This window comes from Sorex araneus, chromosome 10, assembly GCF_027595985.1.
Source record: "Sorex araneus isolate mSorAra2 chromosome 10, mSorAra2.pri, whole genome shotgun sequence".
NCBI lineage: Eukaryota > Metazoa > Chordata > Mammalia > Eulipotyphla > Soricidae > Sorex > Sorex araneus.
The window spans coordinates 55,255,900-55,278,175 of NC_073311.1; the positions used below are offsets into that span (position 1 = coordinate 55,255,900).

The 22,276-nt window shown below is 47.4% G+C and overlaps 1 protein-coding gene across 1 annotated transcript in view; it reads right to left on the reverse strand.

The window, feature by feature from the left end:
- Positions 1 to 16,564, reverse strand: part of GUCY2C (guanylate cyclase 2C) — a 60,807-nt gene extending 44,243 nt beyond the window's left edge. Inside the window, exons 1-5 of the mRNA XM_004611369.2 lie at positions 16,345 to 16,564; positions 11,860 to 11,972; positions 10,042 to 10,106; positions 3,196 to 3,423; positions 991 to 1,112 (exon numbers count right to left, since the gene is read on the reverse strand). Coding sequence (XP_004611426.2) covers positions 991 to 1,112; positions 3,196 to 3,423; positions 10,042 to 10,106; positions 11,860 to 11,972; positions 16,345 to 16,564 — 748 coding nt within the window. The remainder of the gene's footprint in view (positions 1 to 990; positions 1,113 to 3,195; positions 3,424 to 10,041; positions 10,107 to 11,859; positions 11,973 to 16,344) is intronic.
- Between the last annotated feature and the right edge of the window lie 5,712 nt (positions 16,565 to 22,276).

Genomic DNA, 22,276 nt, shown 5'->3' on the forward strand with positions numbered 1-22,276 from the left:
AATCCAATAACATACTGAATTGAAGTTGGCTTAAAAAGCAGTTTAATGAGAGTGGTACGAGGATCAGTGTTGTTTATTCAGGCAGGATTTTAGCAGCTTCATATCCTTCAGGTTGTTAGTACTGTGTTACTCAACACTGCTTTCCTGGCTTTGCTCAGGTGAATAAGGATTGAACCATCAGGAGAGGGAAAAAATGACTCATAGAAGTAAAGAGCCCCCTTACTGAAATTTACATTTTAGAGGTTTTACCTATTTCATGCAAACTCTAAAGTATTTTTTAAAAGTCTTTTTAAAGTTTTATTTATGACAGGGAAGTTGTGCTGATTACCACAATAAGATCTAAGTATAAAATAAAATTTAATGCAGAGTTGAAACCTTACTAAACAAGAATAACCGTTGTATTATGTTACATTAATTGATTGAAATGTATTTACATAGGCTAAAACCATATAGCAATCAATCATGACTAACTGACTTTTACTGATTTTTTTCTGTTCATTCCACTTGCCATTCTTTTAAGTTCTCTTGGAGCAAGCAATATGAAAGAAATTTGTTATATGCTTGCTAAAGGGGCAGACTGGGCAGGTAGGAGGGAAACTGAGGACATTGGTGGAGGGAAGAGCACAGTGGTGGAATTGGTGTGGGAACATTGTGTGTCTGAAACAATTCTATTATGAACAACTTTGTCAATCATGGTGTCTTGACTAAGTAAATAAATTTAGGAACAAGAAAGCCAGCGATACCTCTATTATCTTCATATAGTTAATGCCTTCATTTATTGGAAGAAATTAATATGCATCTTTGCAATACACATAGTGATGTGGTATTTTCAATATCATTATAGAATAATTTTGTGGGAAAACAAGAAGTAAGGATCTCCCCCCATATACAAAATGCTGGTGATAGTTCAGTGCTGGTGATAGTTTCATTGTTAAAATGACTAAAAGGTGATATTTAAATTGGCAAAAAATTATCTTCGTATCTACTTACCATTGCTTTTCCTCTTCTTATCTCTTAACATTTCCTGAAACTGTTCAGGTTGCCTCAACAGTTCCTTGAAGTTAAGTTCCTGAGAAAAATAGGAAACGCCAGCCTCTAGAGCATTGAGATACCTCGGAAAGGAAAGAGAGACTCTTAAGAAAGCAGCTCAACTTCTGTGTGGGATTCCACACCACTTGCTCCTTTCATTACAGATGTGTCTTGGGACTTGTTCATCTGAAATTCATTTCATTTCTTTCTTTTTTATTTTGTGGGCAGAGGGTGGGGAGTTGAGGGGGCATACCGGATGGTGTTCAAGGCTCACTCTTGGCTCTGTGTTCAGGAATCACTCTGGGCCAGGCTCAGGGGGTTCTGGGGTTCTGGGAGTTGAAACCTGTTCAGTCATGAGCAAGGCAAGTGCTCTCCCAGCTGGACTATCTCTCCAGCCCCTGAAACTCATTTCTGCTAACAGACACACCACAATTCCATCCTTCCTGATTGTGGACATCTAAGTTAGTTAAAGTACAGGGGAACCTATGGGGAATATACCCATGTATACAAATAACTGACATGTGCTGGGTACCCTTCCAAGGGCATCCTGTTAGTTGCAAAAGGAAGTTTCAACTTTGCCATATTAAACCTGCTCTAGAGTACAGATAAGTTGAAACCACTGAATCAACAGTTGCCAAAATTCAGAGATGAATGAATTTTCCTCCTGAGGTGGTCTGAGTTTACCCCCCCACCAAGACTCTCGGGGAAGGGCCGCTGCTGAGATGTGACCCCGGGGGTGCTCCTCCGCAGCTGCACCAGCGTGAATCCAGACCCAGCTGAACCAATCTCAACATGGGCAGCTATTTGCAGAATGTCTCCAGCCTGAGAACCAAGCCGAGACCCCATGCCCGCCCAGGAGGGGAAAGGTATTTCTCTCTCTCGCTGTCCCTTCCCGGGGATGAAGGGTGTGGGGACGCCATATTATGACGACCACAGATGGGGTTTACAAGCTTGCAATGATCCAATATCCGGAAGAAATCTCCCTGGATTTAGTTGTTAAAGTACAGAAATCCAAAACTGCGCGGCCACTACTGCGGCCACGCAACCTCATTTCTCTTCAAAACAGGTCTGACTCTAGTGGGGTGCTCCTAACAATAATGGTGAGGTTTGTGTTGAAATAGTGAATGTAACCAAAGTAAATAGAAAGTAAAGTGAAATTTATCAGTTACAAAGTGGGGGGGCGGGGGGGCGGGATGGGAGGTGTACTGTGGTGTTTTGTTTTTTTTCTGGTGGTGGGATATGGGCACTGGTGAAGGGATGGTTATTTCAGCATTGTATGACTAAGCCTTAAGCCTGAAAGCATTGTAATTTTCCACACGGTGATTCAATAAAATAAAAATTTAAAAAAAAGACTCTCAGGGAAGACCTGGGGGTTCACTCTTGCAGTTCCCTAGGGGTGCGTTCCTGCGTTCCTGGCTTAATTGGCACAGAAACATCCTCGGGAGGAGAGAGAGCACAGAACTGAGCAGGTAGGGGACATAACGCAACCAGAAAATTCTCTTGGCCACTTGTTCTGGGTGGCTAAACTGTGACGTTTTACTCTAGCACCGGCACCTTCCAACCTGTCCTCTGCTCCAGCCCCTGCCCCCGAGTTCTCTGGATTCTACCCTCCTCTCTCACATCCGTGTTGGGCATCCAGACAACGATTGGCTACGGGCAGAGGCAGAACGCACTGCGGATGGTGCGCAAAAAGTTCGTATCTGTCCAGAGTCCTTGTTCTCTTTTTCCCAGAGGGTTGACCGAGTGGAACCAATAAAACTCATGTGAAAGTGCTTGTCAAAGGAGGAAGTGTGGCAGATACCATATAGACTGATTATATTTGTGACGCTGTTTCCTCTGTCCTCCTCCCTCTGTTTCCTTAGCAGAAACACAGAGGGCCAGAGAGATAATACAGGGTTAAGGCACCTGCCTTGCATGCTTTACACACCTCCATCTCTCGTCCAGTTCCCAGCACCAGCGACAGTGCCCTGACGACAGAGCCAGGAGTAGGCTCTGGACACTCAGAGCGTGGCGCATTCTCCAGCCCCCTCCGCAAAGCGGGCTTGTGTCTATTCCCAGGGACCTTACAGAATGAGGCGCATCCACGTAGAGCTATGGGGTCTGCCTTGAGCCTATGCCTTCTCTCCGTCGTGGCAAAAGACAGAAACTATTAATGAGCCCGCTTACCAGAAGCAGTCCTCAGAATCAGTATTTTCAGCATTCTTGTAAATGTACGCAGTGTCCCAGGAATAGGTTTTGAACGTCAAGTTGTTGTGCTTCCAGAAGTTCACCAAGAAGTACATCAGCTTCCTAGCCGGAGACATCAGCCTGCTTAGTGTCTCTTTGTAGTCACAGGATAATCCAAAACTTCCAGCAGAAATCATGGAATAGTTCTTTATTACGTCCGTGTCAAGGCTGTTCCAAAAGGGAGAGGTAAAGCGTCATCAGGATGAACTTAATTGACAAAGTCAGCCTCTCTCTAAACCTTCTGAAGCATCAGAAGGAAATTCAAGCAAACGTCTGCCTTAGACATGCGTCTCTCTGACACAAGCGAGTTTTGAAGCACTTCCGAAGCACATGCCAGATTCGGAGAACAAACAGGAATCTTTGCTCTATGGCTGTTCCTTCAACTTGGCCTACAATGAATTGTCCTATGGATGGTTACAATCTCTGGGCTAGAACACAGGCACTTTGGGATGCAGGGCTAGGAAAACAGAGGCAAGGGACCCTCGATACCCTGCAATGGCGCCCTTGCCATGGCTCCACGATGCACCACCCAATATCTTTCTATCTATCTTTCTTTTTTTAAACCTGCCTTTATTATTTATTTATTTATTCATTTTTTTATTTTTAACGAATCACCATGGGATATAGTTACAGACTTACAAACTTTTCGTGGTTACGTTTCAGTCATACAATGATTGAGCACCCATCCCTCCACCAGTGCCCATTCTCCACCACCAATGTCCCCAGTATCCCGCTTGCCACCCCCTGTCCCGTCCCCTGCCTCTGTGGCAGGCATATTTCCTTTTATTCTCTCTCTCTCCCTCCTTCTCTGTATCTGTCTCTCTGTCTCTGTCTCTGTCTCTGTCTGTCTCTCTCTCTCTCTCTCTCTTCCTCCTTTTCACCACCCAATTTCTGCAGTGAGGTCAAGGCCAGTGTTCTACGACCAGCTCCTTTGGCAGTCCTTTGGGCCTTATTTCTGGACTTAGAAAAAAGCCCTCTGTGTGCTTTTTCCCAGCTACCTTTGAAATAAATGTCAGGTGAGGACTTCAGAGTTTTTCTCTCCCTGATCAGCACATGAACATTCCTGTAGTATCTTAAACACATTAAGCTTTGGGCCAGAGCAATAGTACATTTGCCTTCCACACAGCTGAACTGGGTTCAATTGTCAGCATCTCATATGGTCCCCTGAGCACCACCAGGAGTGATTCCTGAGTGCAGAGCCAGGAGTAACCCCTGGGCATCGCTGGGTGTGACCCAAAAAGCAAAAGTAAAAAAATCCCCCAAACCACATTAAGCTTTGTCATCAGGGACATGACAGATACTGAGGTGATGCTCTTTCTCTGCCTCTCTGTCTAGATGGTTTTTAACCTATATATCAGGTTCTAGGTTAAATTTGTATGTGTTGGGGGGGAGGGAGGGAGAGAGGAGGAGAGAGATACTTGGATTGCTTTTGTTTACTCTGCAATGCCAGAGATTGAGCCAAGGCCTCACACATGAAAATCTAATGCTCAACCTCTGAGATCCACCCCAGTCAGGCCCCGTATGGACTTTTCACTACCTTCTGCCCTCAAGTTTTAGCCCCCGTCCATCCATTCTCTTCAGTTAGGTCAGGTGACCTTAGTTATATGATCAATATCCTCTGGGTTAAATTTTTAGTTTTGTCTTTTCATCAACTTCATATCCTCTACTGCATAGAGAGGGGAGATCATTCAATAACGATCTTCTTCCTCTTGACTTATTTTATTTCAGGTATTTCCCTTCAGCTTCTTTAATTTTTTTAGTTGAAAACTTCATCTTTTAAATGAGCCGAGTAGTATTCCACTGAATAAAACACTCCCTCTTCCTTATCCAGTTATCTATGGATACACGCTTCAGTTGCTTCCGTGTGGTAGTGGCTGTGAACTGCATTGTGAAAAGTGCAGGGGTGGATATCGCATCTATGGGGGGTGGGGAGCATACTTGTCCATGATCATGGCTTGTACCTTGCTCTGCATTCACAACTGACCCCTGCGAGTTCTCGGGGACAACATGTGGTTGAGGAATAGATCTAGCAATGGCCACAGGTGAGACAAGTGAATTAACCCTGTTTTGTACTCAGAGGAGCAGCATCTCAGATACCAGCAGTGAGAGGGCTGGGCCTTCTGACAGCTCTCTCTTTTCATACTTGAGCAAGCACTGTATTTCCCATGAGAGCTGCACCAACATTCCCACCAATAGTGCACAAGGGTTTCTCTTTCTCCACAAAACTTAGTATTGCTGTTTCTGACAGGAAACTTTCTCACAGGGGGATGTGTCATCTCTCAGGAAATTTCCATTTCCCTGATGAGTGAATGACTCTAAATTATTTCTTTCCTATGACTCTCGACCCTCTGTATGTCTTTTATAGAGAAGTATTGACTTAAATCTTCTGTTCATGTTTTGATGGAGTTCTTTTGGATTAAATACCTATATATCCGGAAAACTTCCCTTGCTGCCCAAGCCCAGGATTGAGTATTATGTATATATATGTGTGTATATATATTGTATATATGCGTATATAATATATACACACACATACTGCGGGGAGTACCTCCTTAGTTTGTCTCTATCAGATTACAAGTCTGTGGAGACTGGGATCCTTCCTGGCTTCTCAGCCCTCACCTCCACTCTGCCTGGCTCCTCTGGAGAGACTTGATGAAGGAAGGAAGCAGCATTTCCATCTCCAGGGCTCCACTGAAAGGCTCCCATGGTGCCTCCCCGCGCCTCTAGCTCCCGTGTTCACAGTCACAGTTCTCTTGGACATTTTCCCTCTCAATAGTGCTCCTTATCCCCATTCCCTTCCCTTCCCTCCCCCCCTCCTCCATTTTGTTTAGCGTTTTGAGATCTTTAAGTCTTTTGGACTACTTCCCCTTACTCTAATTGGTTCTCAAACACCATTGGGTCACTATTTATTTATTTATTTATTTATTTTTGCTTTTTGGGTCACACCAGGCAATGCACAGAGGTTACTCCTGGCTCTACACTCAGGAATTACTCCTGGTGGTGCTCAAGAGACCATATGGGATGCTGTGAAATTGAACCCTGGTCAGCCGAGAGCAAGGCAAATGCCCTACCCACTGTGCTATCACTCCAGCCCCCCTGAGTCCACTTTTAAGTACTTTTAAAACCCATTATCTAGGGGCCAGAGTGATAGTACAGCATGCAAGGTGTTTGCTTAGCAAGCGACCAACCAGAGTTCAGTCCCCGGCATCCAATTTGGTCCCCTGAGCACCATCAGGAGTAATTTCTGAGTGCAGAGACAGGAGTAACCACTGAGTATCAGTGGGTGTGACCTCAAAAGCAAAAAAAAAAAATCCCCAAATCATTCTCCTTGCATGCTCCATTCAGAGCTCCTCTCCTCCCCGCCCTCCCACACTTTATTCTTTTCCATACACACATACTGGTCTCCCATGGTGAGTTCTGAAGCACTGCTGTCAGACATTGTTATCGCTGTCAAGATTGTTTCCAAAGCTGGGCTGCTTCTCACAGCCTTCCATCAGAAGGTAACCTCCCCTGGCCTGAAGCTCACGCTCTCCCAAACACAGCCCTTCATCTTTATGGTTTCTGACTCCTTTACACAGCTCTTGTGCTTCAGCTGATTCATGGTTTCCAGAATTTTCTACCTTCTCTGGTCTCTTCATTGTTACATCTGTTTCTCCCTCTGCTTCACTGGGATGCTTACCCCCATCCTCTCTACCCATCACGGTTTCACCCACTCTTCCACACACCACATAGCATCTCCTTCGCCAAGTCTCTCCCCTCTTAAAAAATTAACGCTGCCAGCCAGATGCTAGGATTTCCTTCTGTGCAGACCACAGCCCTTTATGGGTACTTTGCTGAAACTATGCCACTCTGCCGTGTTGGAAATCACCAGTCTCCTGGGCAGTGGCTGTGTCTTTTATGTATTCCTCTGACAAAATTTAAAAGCTACAGAGGGCCAGAGCGATAGTACAGCATGGAGGGTATTTGCCTTGCATGTGGTCAGCCCGGGTTTGGTCCCCAGCATCCCATATGGCCCCTGAGCACTGCCAGAAGTAGTTCCTGAGTGCAGAACCAGGAGTAACCCCTGAGCATCGCCGAGTGTGACCAAAAAAGAAAAAAAAAACATTTTAAAGTTATTATGTACAAAGAGGGACCTCAAAATGATGATTCAATTTTCCTAATCCCTTTTGTGGGGACTTGCTTTAGAGACTAACTTTTTGTTTATTTGTTCATTGCAATTTTTGTTTGTTTCAACACCACATGCTGCGGTGCTCAGAGGCTACACCATGGCTCCATCTCAGGATCGCTACTAGTGGTGCTGGGAGGAGCGTGCCAGCATTCAGACCAGCACTGTGTGCCTCAACCTTTGAACTCTCTGACCCCTAGAGCTTAACTTGTGTAACTGGGACACTGCACCAACCTGCATAGCGTAACTAAATGCACATACGGATTATGAAAAGTCTGTTCTAAAATACATGGATGATTTATTGTCAGTGAACATTTGATGTGTGTACCTATTTATACACCCAGGGCCGTGTCAAACTTTCTAGGGTGAATAGGGGTTGTGAGAGGAAGATGTTTAAGGATCAGCATCCGTAAGTGGTCAGATAATAAGGTCATGGGGAAAGTAAGCATGGAGGGTTTCCATTATTTATTTCTCTGCATTTTGATAAAGAAGATGTATGAGACTGACACCCAAGGACAGTAGACACAAGGGCCAGGAAGATTGTTCCATAGTTGGAAGCCTGCCTTATGAGCTGAGGGAGAAGGAAGCTGGAATAGAGCAGGGATCACTAAGTCAATGATGGTTGGAGGAATCGTTTGGGATGGGAGATATGTGCTGAAAGTGGATAAAGGACAAAACATGATAGCCTCTAAGTATCTACATTGCAAACCACAATGCTCAAAAGTAGAGAGGGAGTATGGGGGAAATTGTCTGCCATGGAGGCAGGGGGAGGGGCGAGAGGGCAGGGGAGGGATACTGGGGACATTGGTGGTGGAGAATGTGCACTTGTGGAGGGATGGGTGTTCAATCACTGTATGACTGAAACTCAAACATGGAAGTTTTGTAACTGTATCTCACCATGATTCAATAAAAATAAATAAATACATAAATATATATAGTTTTTCTTTGAGAAGAAGAGGAAGAAGAAGAGGAGGAGGAGGAAGAAGAAGAGGAAGAGGAAGAAGAAGAAGAGGAGGAGGAGGAAGAAGAGGAAGAGGAAGAGGAAGAAGAGGAGGAAGAAGAAGGAGAAGGAGAAGGAGAAGGAGAAGGAGAAGGAGGAGGAGGAGAAGGAGGAGGAGAAGGAGAAGGAGAAGGAGAAGGAGGAGGAGAAGGAGGAGGAGAAGGAGGAGGAGGAGGAGGAGGAGGAGGAGGAGAAGAAGAAGAAGAAGAAGAAGAAGAAGAAGAAGAAGAAGAAGAAGAAGAAGGTGGAGGAGGAGGAGGAGGAGGAGGAGAAGGAGAAGAAGGAGAAGGTGGAGGAGGAGGAGGAGGAGAAGGAGAAGAAGGAGAAGGAGAAGGTGAAGGAGAAGGAGAAGGAGAAGAAAGAAGAGCTCAAAATGAGCTTCCATTCAGGGCTTGGCCTTGGAGCTTAGTGGCAGACTCCTAGCATGCAGGCAGGAAGTTGTGAGTTTGATTCTTGGGACCATTCCTCCAGCTGAGTGTGGTGTCAGCAGCTGTTAAGATCCCCAGAGCAACAAGAAACTGTGCCACCCCCAACACCCCACAAAGAAGTATCCAAGCCCTGTCATCCCAACAACAACAAAGGAAAAGGAAGGTGGGGGGCGGGGGGCCATAAAAATGAAGAGTGCAGTGAATGTGTGCTTTTTTTTCTTTTTGGGTCACACCCAGCGATGCACAGAGGTTACTCCTGGCTCTGCACTCAGGAATGACAGCTGGCAGTGCTCGGGGGACCATAAGAGATGCTGGGAATCAAACCTGGGTCAGTTACGTGCAAGGCAAATGCCCTGCCCACTGTGCTATCTCTCCAGCCCCATGTGTGCTTTTTTTTTTTAAAGTGCTTCTCTGGTGTGTCTGCATGTTTGTAGTGGCCTGTGCATGTGAGTCTGTTAGTACAGCTGGGTGGGAGGGATCAGAAGTTGACTTTGCAACACAGCTTTGGAGATCTACTCTCTGTCAAGCAAAATCTACCCTCAAGGGGTCCTGCACTTGGGTAGGCAAAGGATGACCCCTGACTCTGGGGAAAACTGAACTGGTTAAAGAAAGGCCTGTGAGAAGGACTTCTGGGAAGATGTAATTCATCAAAAGGGCTTTGCGATGGCCAGGAAATGAATGGAAGGGATAAGGATAACCTTCCCGCTCTCGAATAAATGTTTTCATTCCCAAACACACGGGGCATTTTAGCTAAGCTCAAAGGGTGCTGTGCCAGGGACGTTACTGTGTGCTCTCTACATCTTGAACAGCCCAGAAGATGAGTCCCTGGGCATTGTCTCTGTGTTCTCTATGAGGGACAGAAAAAAAATAAGGTATCCTCCAGCTTCCTGCCCTCCCCAGACAGGTAAACCTCCTGATACACCACACCACCCAGTGCACTGTCTTCCCACTTCCTGCCAGGATGTAAAACTTTGCATTTATCTCATGTGACTTCTTAGCCACCCGCCTCCCATGACCGTTGTCCCTGCTGTCTCCTCAAAGAAGGAAGAATGACGGAGAGGTCTGTTCCGGTCTGGGGTCCATTGCCCTGGGGGTGGTATCACCTGAACTTCTATTGGAGAAATCTTGGGAAGGGTGAGACATGCCTTGACAGCATTCACAGTGGAGGAAAGACAACAAAGTACACGACTTACTACATCTGGAAGGTAGAGTATGTACACGAGGGTCCCAGGAGGACACAGCCCATACTTCCTTCCCTCTGCAGGAGAAAAGAGAGACAAGTCATCTCCAAAACGTCAATGGCTGTTCCAAGTACAGGACACAGGGGACCGGGTAGCTCAGAAGGCGGGGAAGACGGTCTCAGGCTGCCAGGAAGCGCTGGGTAGGGGAGGGTGATGCTAAGGACTCCGCAGTCTGAGTAGAGCCGTGCCGCTGGTAGAAGGAAAGAGTTCCCGGGAGGATGCTTTGTCCAGCGGAGCTGGTGGACTCTAGGACTCTACCAGGCAGGATCTCTAGGCCAGGGGGCAGAGAGATGGATTTGGAGGAAAAAGGGAAAGTTTCTGTTTTAGGGAGAGTCTTAACGCAGGCTCAAGAGAACAGAGACTACGAAGCCAGCTGGGAGATGACAGACTCATTATTCTCCAGGGAAACCAGACTGGGAACATCTCAACTTTTATTTTAATCCTTTTATTTTTTTAAGGACCCCGGACTCTCTCCACAGAGGCAGAGGAAGCGCACACTCTGAGGACCCAAGTTCACTAAACTCCCCAGTCCCCAGAAGCAACCCCCAGCCCCTCTCCCCACAACAGATGCTGCCTCCAGTCATGTGATGAGACTGACTGAGACTTTGCAATCGTGGCCCTGGACCTCTGCTCCTTGGGGGGCCTCTTCTTGGGGCACAGTTAAGGGGGAACCTCACATGCCTACGTGTCTCTGGGAACTTGGAACTGTCTCAGTGCATAAAGTTCTGGGTGGGGGTTGGGAGGGCGGGCTAAGGAAGAATCTCTTCCCTTCACCTCTACCATTTTTTTTTAAATTTTTATTAGTGAATCACCGTGGGGTACAATTACAAACTTATGAACTTTTCTGTTTGTATTTGGTTTACATCCCTCCACCAGTGTTCATCCTCCACCAATGATCCCAGTATCCCTCCCACCACCCCCATCCCTGAACATAATGGCCACTCAATACCTCTATTGCAAATCACCTCTACTTTTATTGACCTTTCACCTCTTAATCTTACAATCACTACATTGAAGTTGGTTTTATTTAGTCCTAAAGCAGTGAGCCATGAAAGAGATCTCTGGTGAGAGACTCCAGCAGAGATCTCTTGGAATACGAGAGTCTCAGGTCTAACTCCTGGCTCTGAGCTCAGGGATCACTCTTAGTGATGCTCAGAGGACCAGATGGGGTGCCGGTGATCAAATACAGGTTAGCTGCATATACTGGTCCCAGAAAACATTTTTCTAACAAGGTATCTGTGGGATTTCCCTCAAGGACATGAAGGCATCCCCATTAATTCTAATGCTTAACATTTAAGACTTTTTTTTGGTATGTGATTTATTATTTGTTTGTTTGTTTGTTTGTTTTTGCTTTCTGGATCATACCTGATTATGCTCAGGGGTTACTCCTGACTCTACACTCAGGAATTACTCCTGGCAGTGCTTGGGAGGCGGGGGTTATATGAGATGCTGGGGATTGAACTCAGGTTGGCCACGTGCAAGGCGAATGCCCTCCCCACTGTACTATGGCTCCAGTCCCAACATTTAAGATGTTTTAATACCAATTGAAGGTAAAACTTTCCCCACTACTGGACACAGGAAGTGACGATCCAGGGCTAAGGGTCTTCTCACTTCCCTGCGCCCCCGGGAGGCCCGTGACACAGGGGAAACACAAAGTCAGAGGATCTGCCTCCAACACACTCGCAGCTGGAGGACATGAGCCAAGCTCAAGGCCAAGTTTCCCACGGGTGTGGCCAGGCTGAAAGCCACAGCTGAAGGGCAGAGACTCACCGAGATCTTCCGGAGCAGGTCGAGGCCCTCACAGTTGCTGCTCCGACAGTCATTCGACTTAGAAATCAAGTTGTCCGAGTAGACAAAGTTAGCTTTCAGGGTTACATTGATGTCTGTTATTCAGCAACCAAGGAAAAGAGAAAACACATGTCAATGCTCAGTAATTTATAACAGACAGGAGACTTACCATTCGCCGACCAGTCCTCTGGGAAAATGGGTGTTCATCGCTAGGCTGAGGAATATGTCAGTTCCTACTTCCCGTCCTACTCTCTCACTTGGTTCCTCTCTTTGTCTCAATAGTTGGCAATTCCCAGGAAATGCTTCAAGCGGTGCTTGGGGGAACAAGCAGTTCTGGGGATCAAATTCAGGGTCCCCACAAGCAAAGCATGTGCTCAGCCTACTAACTGTCTCTCAGAAAAGGTAGCTTTTTTGGCTTTTGGGGGTTTTTTTTGGCTGAACCTGCCAGATAGGAGAGGCCAGTGTATTTTATTTCATTCTCCACGAAGGGATGTAGGACCTTGGAAGCCAGGAGATTGGGATAGTAAGATTTTGTTGGGCTGGAGAATGGGCTGAGGAAAAGGGCGCTGGGTGAGGCATTGGAAAGCAGCAGCGGGATGTGGAGACAGGGACACAGGCACACACACACATAGCTCGGACCTGACCCCAATTGTCGCTGGTAGCACAGATGGCAGCTTCCCCCACCAAACCTCTTCTGGGCATTCTGCTAACTCCTGCCACCATAAGAGACACTAAAGATGACCCCTATAAGAGCACGAGACTCCAGGTAGCCTATGGGAGTTGGGGACACAGCAAGTCACAACTAAACCTAGCAAAGGCCTCAGAGATGGGAATCAGCAACTGTGGGGCGGGGGTATTGGACAAGCGCCTTCATCTCAGAGGTGCCACTGAGCACGTATGAAGTGAGTCTCCACTGCTATGGGTCTAGCTCTGCGCTGTTTTACTTAACTCTCCCTGGACATCTAAGAGGTTAAATACAGTCAAAACGAGAAGGTGGAGGTCTAGAGAGGGAAGTTAATTGCTTGAGGTTACACAAATGGCAAGAGGTGGAACTGGGATTTGAACCAATGACTGCTGATTCTAGAAAAGAATCCAGAACTCAAATCACGGTCTTTATTTATCAACAATAAGAGTAAATAGCCTTGTCCTCAATGTTAGAAACCTTTTATGACTGAGGATATCAAGAACGCAACTGCAAAACAATATATTTTCCCAAAATAAGTCCGCTGAAGCAGTCAGTAAAGCATTTACCAAATAGTGAGTGGTGTTAGTATGTGAATGTGTTATTATGTGAAGATGTTACTATGCTAATAGTGAATATTTATTAATATTTTTGAAAGCAACTATTTTTAAAACAATGCATTAAAATTCAGGAATCACTTTAATAATTAAATTAAAATTGAAAAATAAAAACATACCTTTTTTATTGAACTTGCCTTCTCCTTGTACAACAGGACCAAGAAGCAAGGCCAATATTCTATTCCTTGCAAATTCTTAAACCATCATAATCATTTCTTTTTTGGCTATTTTTTTGGGGGGTCACACCCGGCGATGCACAGGGGTTACTCCTGGATCATACACTCAGGAATTACTGCTGGCGGTGCTTGGGGGACCACATGGGATGCTGGGAATTGAACCTGGGTCCACTGTGTGCAAGGCAAACACCCTACCTGCTGTACTATCGCTCTGGCCCCTTGTTTTGTTTTTCAATTTGGTGAGAAGAGTCATCTTCCTTTTGTCTTTCAAAATCCTAAATGTAAGCAGTCGCTCAAGAAAACACTGAGCACCTCTCAGACAATGGGACACATTCAAACCAAAGCTTGCCTTGTATTTGGTTTTATTTACTTGGGGGCTGAGGTGGACCACATTTGATGATGCTCAAGAGCTACTCCTGGGTCTGTGCTCATGGGACCAAATGAAATGCTAGGGATTGAACCAGGGTGGGCTACATTCAAGTGAAGCACCTTAACCCTTATACTATCTCTCTGGCCCCCAAAGTTTGACAGTTTAAATTAGCAGTTACCTCAATGCTATTTCTCAGTCTTCTAAGAACCCCATTTTACCACCATAAGATCTCAATTCTGGGAGAATGCATAGAATGTAGAGTGATCCAAACACCTTCTTTGGGCTCTAAGGATGAAAGCTGAACCACAGTGAATCTGTACACAGGGGCTGGAATCCAGGGGAAGGACTCCACAACTCCATAGCATATAAGAGTGTTGGGGGGGGGTCTAAGTGTGGAACATGACCGTGTAATTAAGGAATTGACATCCTAAGTTTGAAGGAACCATTTTCCCCTTCATTGCCCACACAATCTCATTTTATAAGGCCCACAAAAATTTTCTAAGTACTAGGGGAGAAATACTGACTTCTTCCATTTGTATTAATTTTCTTCAACTAACTTTTAGGTATATTGTCTTAGATTTTTTTCCCCAAAATAATAATGCTCAATATGTTGATTTTCTAGTGTTAAATTATGTCAACATCCACTTAACAAAATGCACCCCAAATGAAAAACTCTGGATATCACTTCTACTTTTCTTCTTTCATGCCTCCAAACTGTCCACTCATTACTTCATCCACGCACCCTCCCATTAATGCCTATTTGATAAATGTGGTGAGTGAAACTTAGAATAAAAGACTCATTCAGTGTCACAAGTAAATGATGGTGCAGGAATCCAAACTGAGGATGTATGCTTTCAGAAGACAAGACTTTAACCAACATACCATATTGTGTACTTTTGTTTGCTTTGGGGTACACTCAGTGATTCTCAGAGGTTATTCCCAGCAGTGGGTCACCCTTGATGGTGCCCAGGGGACCAGGAAGTCCTAGACTCCAAACAAGGCTGAATCAGGGGAATGAAGGAAAAGAGCATAGCCAGACTCATAAAGACGTCTAGGGCAGAGCCTTCAGTCTAGATTCTGACTCCAACCAAGAGTCTTTCTACTCCACAGCCTGGGGGATAAGTAGATTTTATTCAAGGTCTTCCTGTTCTGTCATAACTACAGGTCAGCCCACCTACTTTCCTGGTTCATACAGGAGAGAAGCAGTGTATGACGCAGAGGAACAAGTGGTTATACACGTATGCTGGTGGATACCTGTTGCAATTATTACCATAGATTTTTTTTTGCTTTTTAGGTCACACCCAGTGATGCTCAGGGGTCACTCCCGGCTCTACACTCAGGAATTACTCCTGGCGGTGCTTGGAGGACCATATGGGATGCCGGGGATTGAACCTAGGTTGGCTGCATGCAAGGCAAATGCCCTAGCTTTACTCGCTGTGCTATCACTCCTACCTACCATAGAATTTTAAATATAGAAAATCAAGACAAGTCCTGCTGAGACTCATAAATAACCATTAACATGGATGAAAAATTGTCATGAACGGAGTAATTACACTTCTGGCAACTTAGACTCAAAGAACAGAAAGAAAAGGGAAAACCCCTAGATACAAGGAAACATTTACTGAGCTATGTTTTAAATAATCATGAGAAATTAAAACCAAAGAAAAAATTGACAACAGGAAATTATCAGAGGACACGGACAGTCATTCCCACGTCCTCCTAAAGAGCTGACAGTCGTCGGAAAGTCACTGGAGAATACTGGGAAGTGAGACTGAAGAGCAGACACTTGTGACCCCAACCAGAATCTTGAGCAGAGGAAACCCAGGAGCATTTGAAACAGCCACAGGACTGGACTTTACAGACCATCTCTTCCCTCTTTATCTTTACACATCTTACCTAACGTTCTAAAGCTACTTTTGATAAACGTTTTTAAGTACTGAATTTTTACCAAACATGTCTTTTCCCCTCAATGAAGAACCACACCACTGAACTTGACTGTGAATTTCTAGCGACTTTACCGTATACCAGCCACTAGAGATGGAAACAAAGACCCCCGCGGAAGCTTTCACTTTGGAATAATTCTCGCCTCCTGCATCTGGGCTGCCCCTGACTGGGCTCAGGGCTTACTCCTCTTCCTGCACTCAGGAATCCCTCTGGGCAGACCTGGGGGGACCATATGGGATGGTCGAACCCAGGTCCGCTGAGAGCAAAGCAAGCACTGTACTTACTCTCCCCCCTGCACTATCTCTCCAGTCCCCCTTCGTGCATCTTCTCCATGGGAAACGCCGAGAAATCTCAGACTGAGAGCAAGGCATGCCTCTGGGTGCTTCTTTTGCACCTTGTGTGGCGGTTAACAGGACCTCGTGTGGGCCTGGGCCACGTGGCCAAGGTGCGGACCCAGCCGGGAGCAGGCAGGCGGATGCTGAGTGAGCTCAGGGCTGTGGGTTCACTCGACACCTCAAGGCTCTCCAGGATCTGGGGCCTGGACAGAGAAAGGGGCTGTGGAATGGGCGCGTGGTGAAGGCTGGGCGAGGAGACCCAGGGCCCCCCGACCTGCGCGGGGAGCAGGGAGGCGTCAGTCCCCCTCCCCTCCCACACCCCCCCCCCCCCGCTGCCTCTTACCAGCTTCCAGCAGACGCTGTGTCGCCAGCTGCACTCCGAAGTTCACCGTTTCCTTCAGGATTTCCAGAGTCGTGGGGAAGGCCAGGTTATTCATCATCAGGACGGTGATCCCGTAGCTGCCATTGCCGCAGGTCTGGTTCACCTTGGAGGTGGAGAACGTCAGCCCTGGGCGCAGAAGCAGTGAGCACAAAGCGCAGGCCAGCAGCAGTGGGGGCTTCATGACCTCGCGGCCCTGCCCACCATACTTCTGGGGCTCGCCTGCTCTCTGCGGGGCTTCCAGCGAGGCAGGCGCTGGCCACCCTCTCGCCGGGTCCTGGGTTCCCCACACTCCTCTCTGCTCATGCCGTCCGGGTCATGTGGGCAGAGCGTACAACCTGCCCGGCAGCAATTAGCACCTGCCTTATGGCAGGGGACCAGCCAAAGTTCATCTGCTGTGTTTGCTCGCAGGAAGGTCAGAGCTATAAACGGGGAGATTGCCTGGGCCTCACCCAATACAAACCGACGTCAATTTCTGACATGACTGGGAAAGGGGGAGGAAAAAGGGAAGAGGACAGAATGGAGCAGACACCGAAAGGCCCTGTCGAATGGAAAGAAAGGCCAAAGAGCACGGGGAAGGCCCCGGTGGGACGGATTCGCCCACTGTAGCCCACGGAGACCTGGGCTTGAATGAGGAAGCTCGCGAGCAAGGCTCCGCGGCTATTTAGGGACGCTGGACAAGTGTGGGGCATTGGCAAGGCTCTGGCACACAGCCACGATTAATATGCGTGCACGAATTTCTCATGGAGCACACTTTCCCATGGGGCGGATGAGCAGGAAACGGTGATAAGGACCCACGAAAGTCAATAATGAGGAACAATGCAGGGGTTTGGGGGCACCCATAGCGAACGCACCACTACCGGCTTCAGCAAATGGAAGCTGAGCATGTGTCTTCGCTGAGCCCTGGGGTTGTGGGAAAGGAAGGAGAGGAAGGGCGGGTGCAGAGCCGGAGGGACGGGACAGAGACAGAGCCTGCCTGGCATGGCAAGTGCATGAAAAGGTGCCAAAGGAGTAGGTAGAGCTAGGACACGGACTTCCCTCACAGTCACTGGCACTTGGAACGTCCCCGTAGGAGGCCAGGAGGGGACATGGTGAAATGATTTTTGTGGGTTTGTTTTTTGTTTTTTTGCTTTTTGGGTCACACCCGGCAATGCACAAGGGCTACTCCTGGCTCTGCACTCAGGAATTTCTCCTGGAAGTGCTCAGGGGACCGTATGGGATGCTGGGAATTGAACCTGGGTCGGCCGAGTGCAAGGCAAACGCCGTACCCGCTGTGCTATCACTCCAGCCCATGGCGAGATGGTTTTTTGTAAGGATCCCTGGAGCTGACCTGGAGAGGGGCAGAGTGGAGGCATGAACAAAGGAGGGGCTGGTTCATTCCTGAGGAAGACCTGGATGAGGGCAGGGGGGACGCCTCCAGAGGCACCAAAAGGTCACATGGTTGAGGCCTGATGCTTGATTGGATTTGGGGCCCAGGGGAACGAGAGCAATGAGAGTCTAGATATATAACTCAACTGGAAACGCATTTGCTAACACATTCTAGAGTTCTTTGAAGAAGACTATCACTTCTGTTCAGGGATATTCTGGTTTTTTTTTTTGGTTTTTGTTTGTTTGTTTGTTTTTTGCATCACACCTGGCGATGCACAGGGGTTGCTCCTGGCTCTGCACTCAGGAATTACTCCTGGTGGTGCTTGGGGAACCATACGTTATGCTGGGAATCGAATCCGGGTCCGCCACGTGCAAGGCAAAGGCCCTACCTGCTGTGCTATTGCTCCAGCCCCGACACTCTGGTTTTGAGACTGTGCAGAGAATAGCCCCATGCAATTTGGGCAAGAGGACCTGGATCCAAATGGGGGGTCTCCTGGAAGTCGAGTCAGAGGTGCAGTACAACTGACCAAGTCATGCCCATGTTTCCACCAGAGTCCTGGTGATTACAAGGGGCACACTGCATGCTTTTAGCTTAGAGGCGTGGGGTTGGTGGGATGCAGCAGCAGGTGAGCTGCTTGTCTCGCACTATGCATGGTTGCATAAGCACTGCAATTGCAGCCTCTGAGCATCAATGTGACCCCCAGGAACACACCCCATCCCTACGAAAAAGACAAATTGTCTTTCTTAGGATGATGCTTTTAGCAGAACTGGAAGGAGGGAGAAATAGAGGAAAACTGGGCAGGGGTGGGCACACTTAGCAATGCTCAGGGGTTATTCCCAGCTTAGTGCTCAAAGGACCTTGTGATGCCAGGGACTGACCCAGGCCTCCTACATGCAAAGCGTGTGGTCCAGCCTGATAGATATCTCTCTGGTCCCTATAGAAGAAATTTTGTTTGTGGACCACACCTAAAACCTGGACAGTGCTCAGGGATCACTCCTGGTGTGCTTAGGGGACCGTATGTGATGCAGGGGATCAAATCAGGCTGGCTGTGTAGAAGGCAGGCACCCAACCCACTGTACTATCTCTCCAGTCCCATCCAGAAGGATTTTTTTTATTGAATCACTGTGAGATAGAGCAATACAAAAATTGTTCATAATTGCATTTCAGTTATACAATGTTCCAACACCCATTCCTCCACCAGTGTAATTTCCCAGCACCAATGTCCCCAGTTTCTCTCTCACCCCTTCAAGCCACCAGCCCCCAACCCCAGCCTGCCTCTTCCTCTATGATAGGCACCTCTCTTCCCTCACTCTCTCTCTCTTCTCTTCTAGGAGATTTTTAAGGATAGAAATTAGGAAGGAGTTAGTTAAGAGTTGTAAAGAGGAAAGAGGGAACAACCAAGAAAGGCTCTTAGAAAAAAAGGATTTCAAACTTGGAAAGGAACAATTCTTTTTATGAAAGTAACTTGCTGAGGGGCCAGAGCGATAGAGCAGAGGATAGAGCATTTGCCTTGCATGTGTCAGACCCAGGTTCAATCCCCAGTGTCCCATATGGTCCCCCGAGCACCACCAGGAGTAATTCCTCAGCGCAGAGCCAGAGTAACCCCTGAGCATCACCAGGTGTGACCCAAAAAGCACAAAGCAAAAAATAAAAATAAAAATAAAGTAACCAGCTGAGGGCAGGGAGATGGCTCAGAGGGCCGGAGCACAGCTTTGCATTAAGGAACCTCCCTGAACACCAAGCCAATGCAGCCCCTCAGCACTGCCAGGCGTGGCCACCCCGCACAAGAAAAATTAGGCTAAAAAAAACAACAACGAGGGGCTGGAGCGATAGCACAGCGGGTAGGGCATTTGCCTTGCATGCAGCCAGCCTGGATTTGAATCCCAGTATCCCATATGGTCCCCGGAGCACTGCCAGGAGTAATTCCGGGGTGCAGAGCCAGGAGTGACCCCTGTGCATCACCGGGTGTGACCCAAAAAGCAAAAAAAAAAAAAGTTACAGGAAAGTCAATGAGTATGCTTATTCCAGATAGGAAGTTGCAATGAAAAGACCAATGGATTGACAACATGTCTTTGGAAAAGGCCCAAAGAGTGATTGGAGAGAGGAACTGCAAAAAGGGAACCGAAGACAGAAAGGTTTAAAGAAGCGTGTTGAAGGAATGGAAGACACAGTCAGGTGTAAATATGGTGGGTGAGAGGGGGGGGATTATAACAATATCCAGGAGGAGAGTGTCTGAATTAGAGGACGGATCTTCTGCACTGCTGTTCCTTCAGAGAGGTGACGGAAGGGACAACGTGTCTTTGGACCACGGAGCTAAGGATCCCAGGAGTGTCTGTGGGCCAAGTCACTTAACTGGCTGTTCAGAGCGAACCGACCTCAGGCTCTTGCTGCAGAGGAAGCCAGCCCCTGCTCTCCCTCCATTCATGAGGCGGAACAAGCAGGAGTTTAGCAACTATCACTCCTGGCTGACAAAAATGGAGCCAGTCACGGCCAGATGGGACATGCCTAAAAGGAACAGAGGCCATGCTTAGATTAAAAAAAAAAATTCAGGACTGGAGCCATAGCACAGCGGGGAGGGCGTTTGCCTTGCATGCAGCCAGCCCGGGTTTGAGTCCCAGTAACCCATATGGTCCCCAGAGCACCGCCAGGAGTAATTCCTGAGTGCAGAGCCAGGAGTAACCCCAGTGCATTGCCGAATGTGACCCAAAAATAAAAAAGAAATTCAACTTAATGAACTAGTTCATGCATAGGAAGTTTGTACATATGAATATAGACAAATTAAAAGAATACTCACATGTATTGTCTAAGATAGAGACCGTAGCATGGGGTTTGGGCAACTTGGCCAACTTTCTAAGACATTACCCAATTCCTGTTTTCTTTAGTGCTCGGGGGTTACTCCTGGCTCTGCACTCAGGAATTACTCCTGGTGGTGCTTGGGAGACCATATGGGATGCTATAGATTGGACCCACGTTGGCCACGTGCAAGGCAAACACCCTACCCCTGTACTATTGCTCCGAGTCCCCAAATTTTTATTTATTTATTTATTTATAGTCTTTGGACCTCACTCAGCAAACTCGGGGCTTACTCCTGGCTCTGTGCATAGGGATTACTCCTGGCACTCAGGGGACATCATATGTGATGCCAGGGGTCAAACCAGGGTCAGCAATGTGTAAGGCAAGAGCCCTACCTGCTGTACTTTTGCTCCAGCTGATATTAGCCCACTTCTAAGATGTTCCCCCCTCTCACTCCTATCATAGCCAGCCAGTGGAGGGACCTGTTTATGATGCATTAAAGAATACTGGAGCTTTTGTTGAGTGTGGCCCGAGGGATTCCAGGGAGTACAGGCCAGTGTCTGGGATGAAGAAGGAGGACGAAGAGGGCATGAGGGTTGGTATTTGGGGGTGTTGTGTGAACGTTCGTGCGGTCGGAGGCACTGAGATAAGGAACGTGGAAGAAATGTATTTCATGGAGGACCAAGTTCTCTCTGATTCTTGACAAAGGCAGAGAGTCCTCTAGTCTCCTTTTATTGATCATGGTACCTCTAAAGGGCGCGATACAGTGACATAATCAAAGGCATCAAAAGAAGTTACAGAAAGAACATTGAGGCAGCAAAACATGCATTGTTTCCTTGCATCTGCAGGCCAGGAATTTTGGCCTCCGGAAAGAAGATATAAAACCAAAACATTTCTTGGGCTACAAGCATTTGGATTTACATCCCAAAGACAAGGCTGGGCTGCCACCTGAAATCTACATTTCAAATACAAACAGGGCCTGCACCTGAAATCTACATCCGGAAGACTAGTTTTGGGCCAGAGCGTACAATTTACAATCTCAAAGGTCAGGCCTGGCTAGCACCTGAGATCTGCATGTCGAAGACCAGCCGGGCTTCTGTTCGAGAAGGAAAACTGCTCTGTTCAATATACTGAAATCATTTTCTGAAGGCAGCTTGAAGGGGGGAAATGTTCCGCTTTATCCAAACCAGTCAGGACACACGAGAAATCTCGCCCATTTTCCTGGGTCCCTATGTTCCTGTCCGTAGCACCGTACAGTCTACATGGGCTCGCCCTGATAACTCAGTCCAGCCCCAACAGGGCTGTGATTGGGTTCTGGTCTCTCCTGCTTCTCTGGGTTCAGCTCTGACAGAAGCGGAGCCCGGGGTGATGGGGAGGGTGGAAGGTGGCGGGCACGTGAGTGAGGGTGGTAGGGAGGAGGTACGCCCTGGTGCCTTTTAGGACTGTCGGGGAGATGGGAACACCAGGTCTCAGAGCGAGGCTTATGGCCCTGATATGGGGCGTGACATTTGCTACAGTGAATCACCGCTAGCCTCAAAGTCATGTTCAGTTCATTTACTCAGTTCCCGCTTCTCCTGACAGCAGAAGTCACTGTCACTGTCATCCCGTTGCTCATTGAGTTGCTTGAGCGGGCACCAGTAATGTCTCCATTGTGAGACTTGTTGCTACTGTTTTTGGCATATCGAATATGCCACAGGTAGCTTGCCAGGCTCTGCCACGTAGGAGAGATACTCT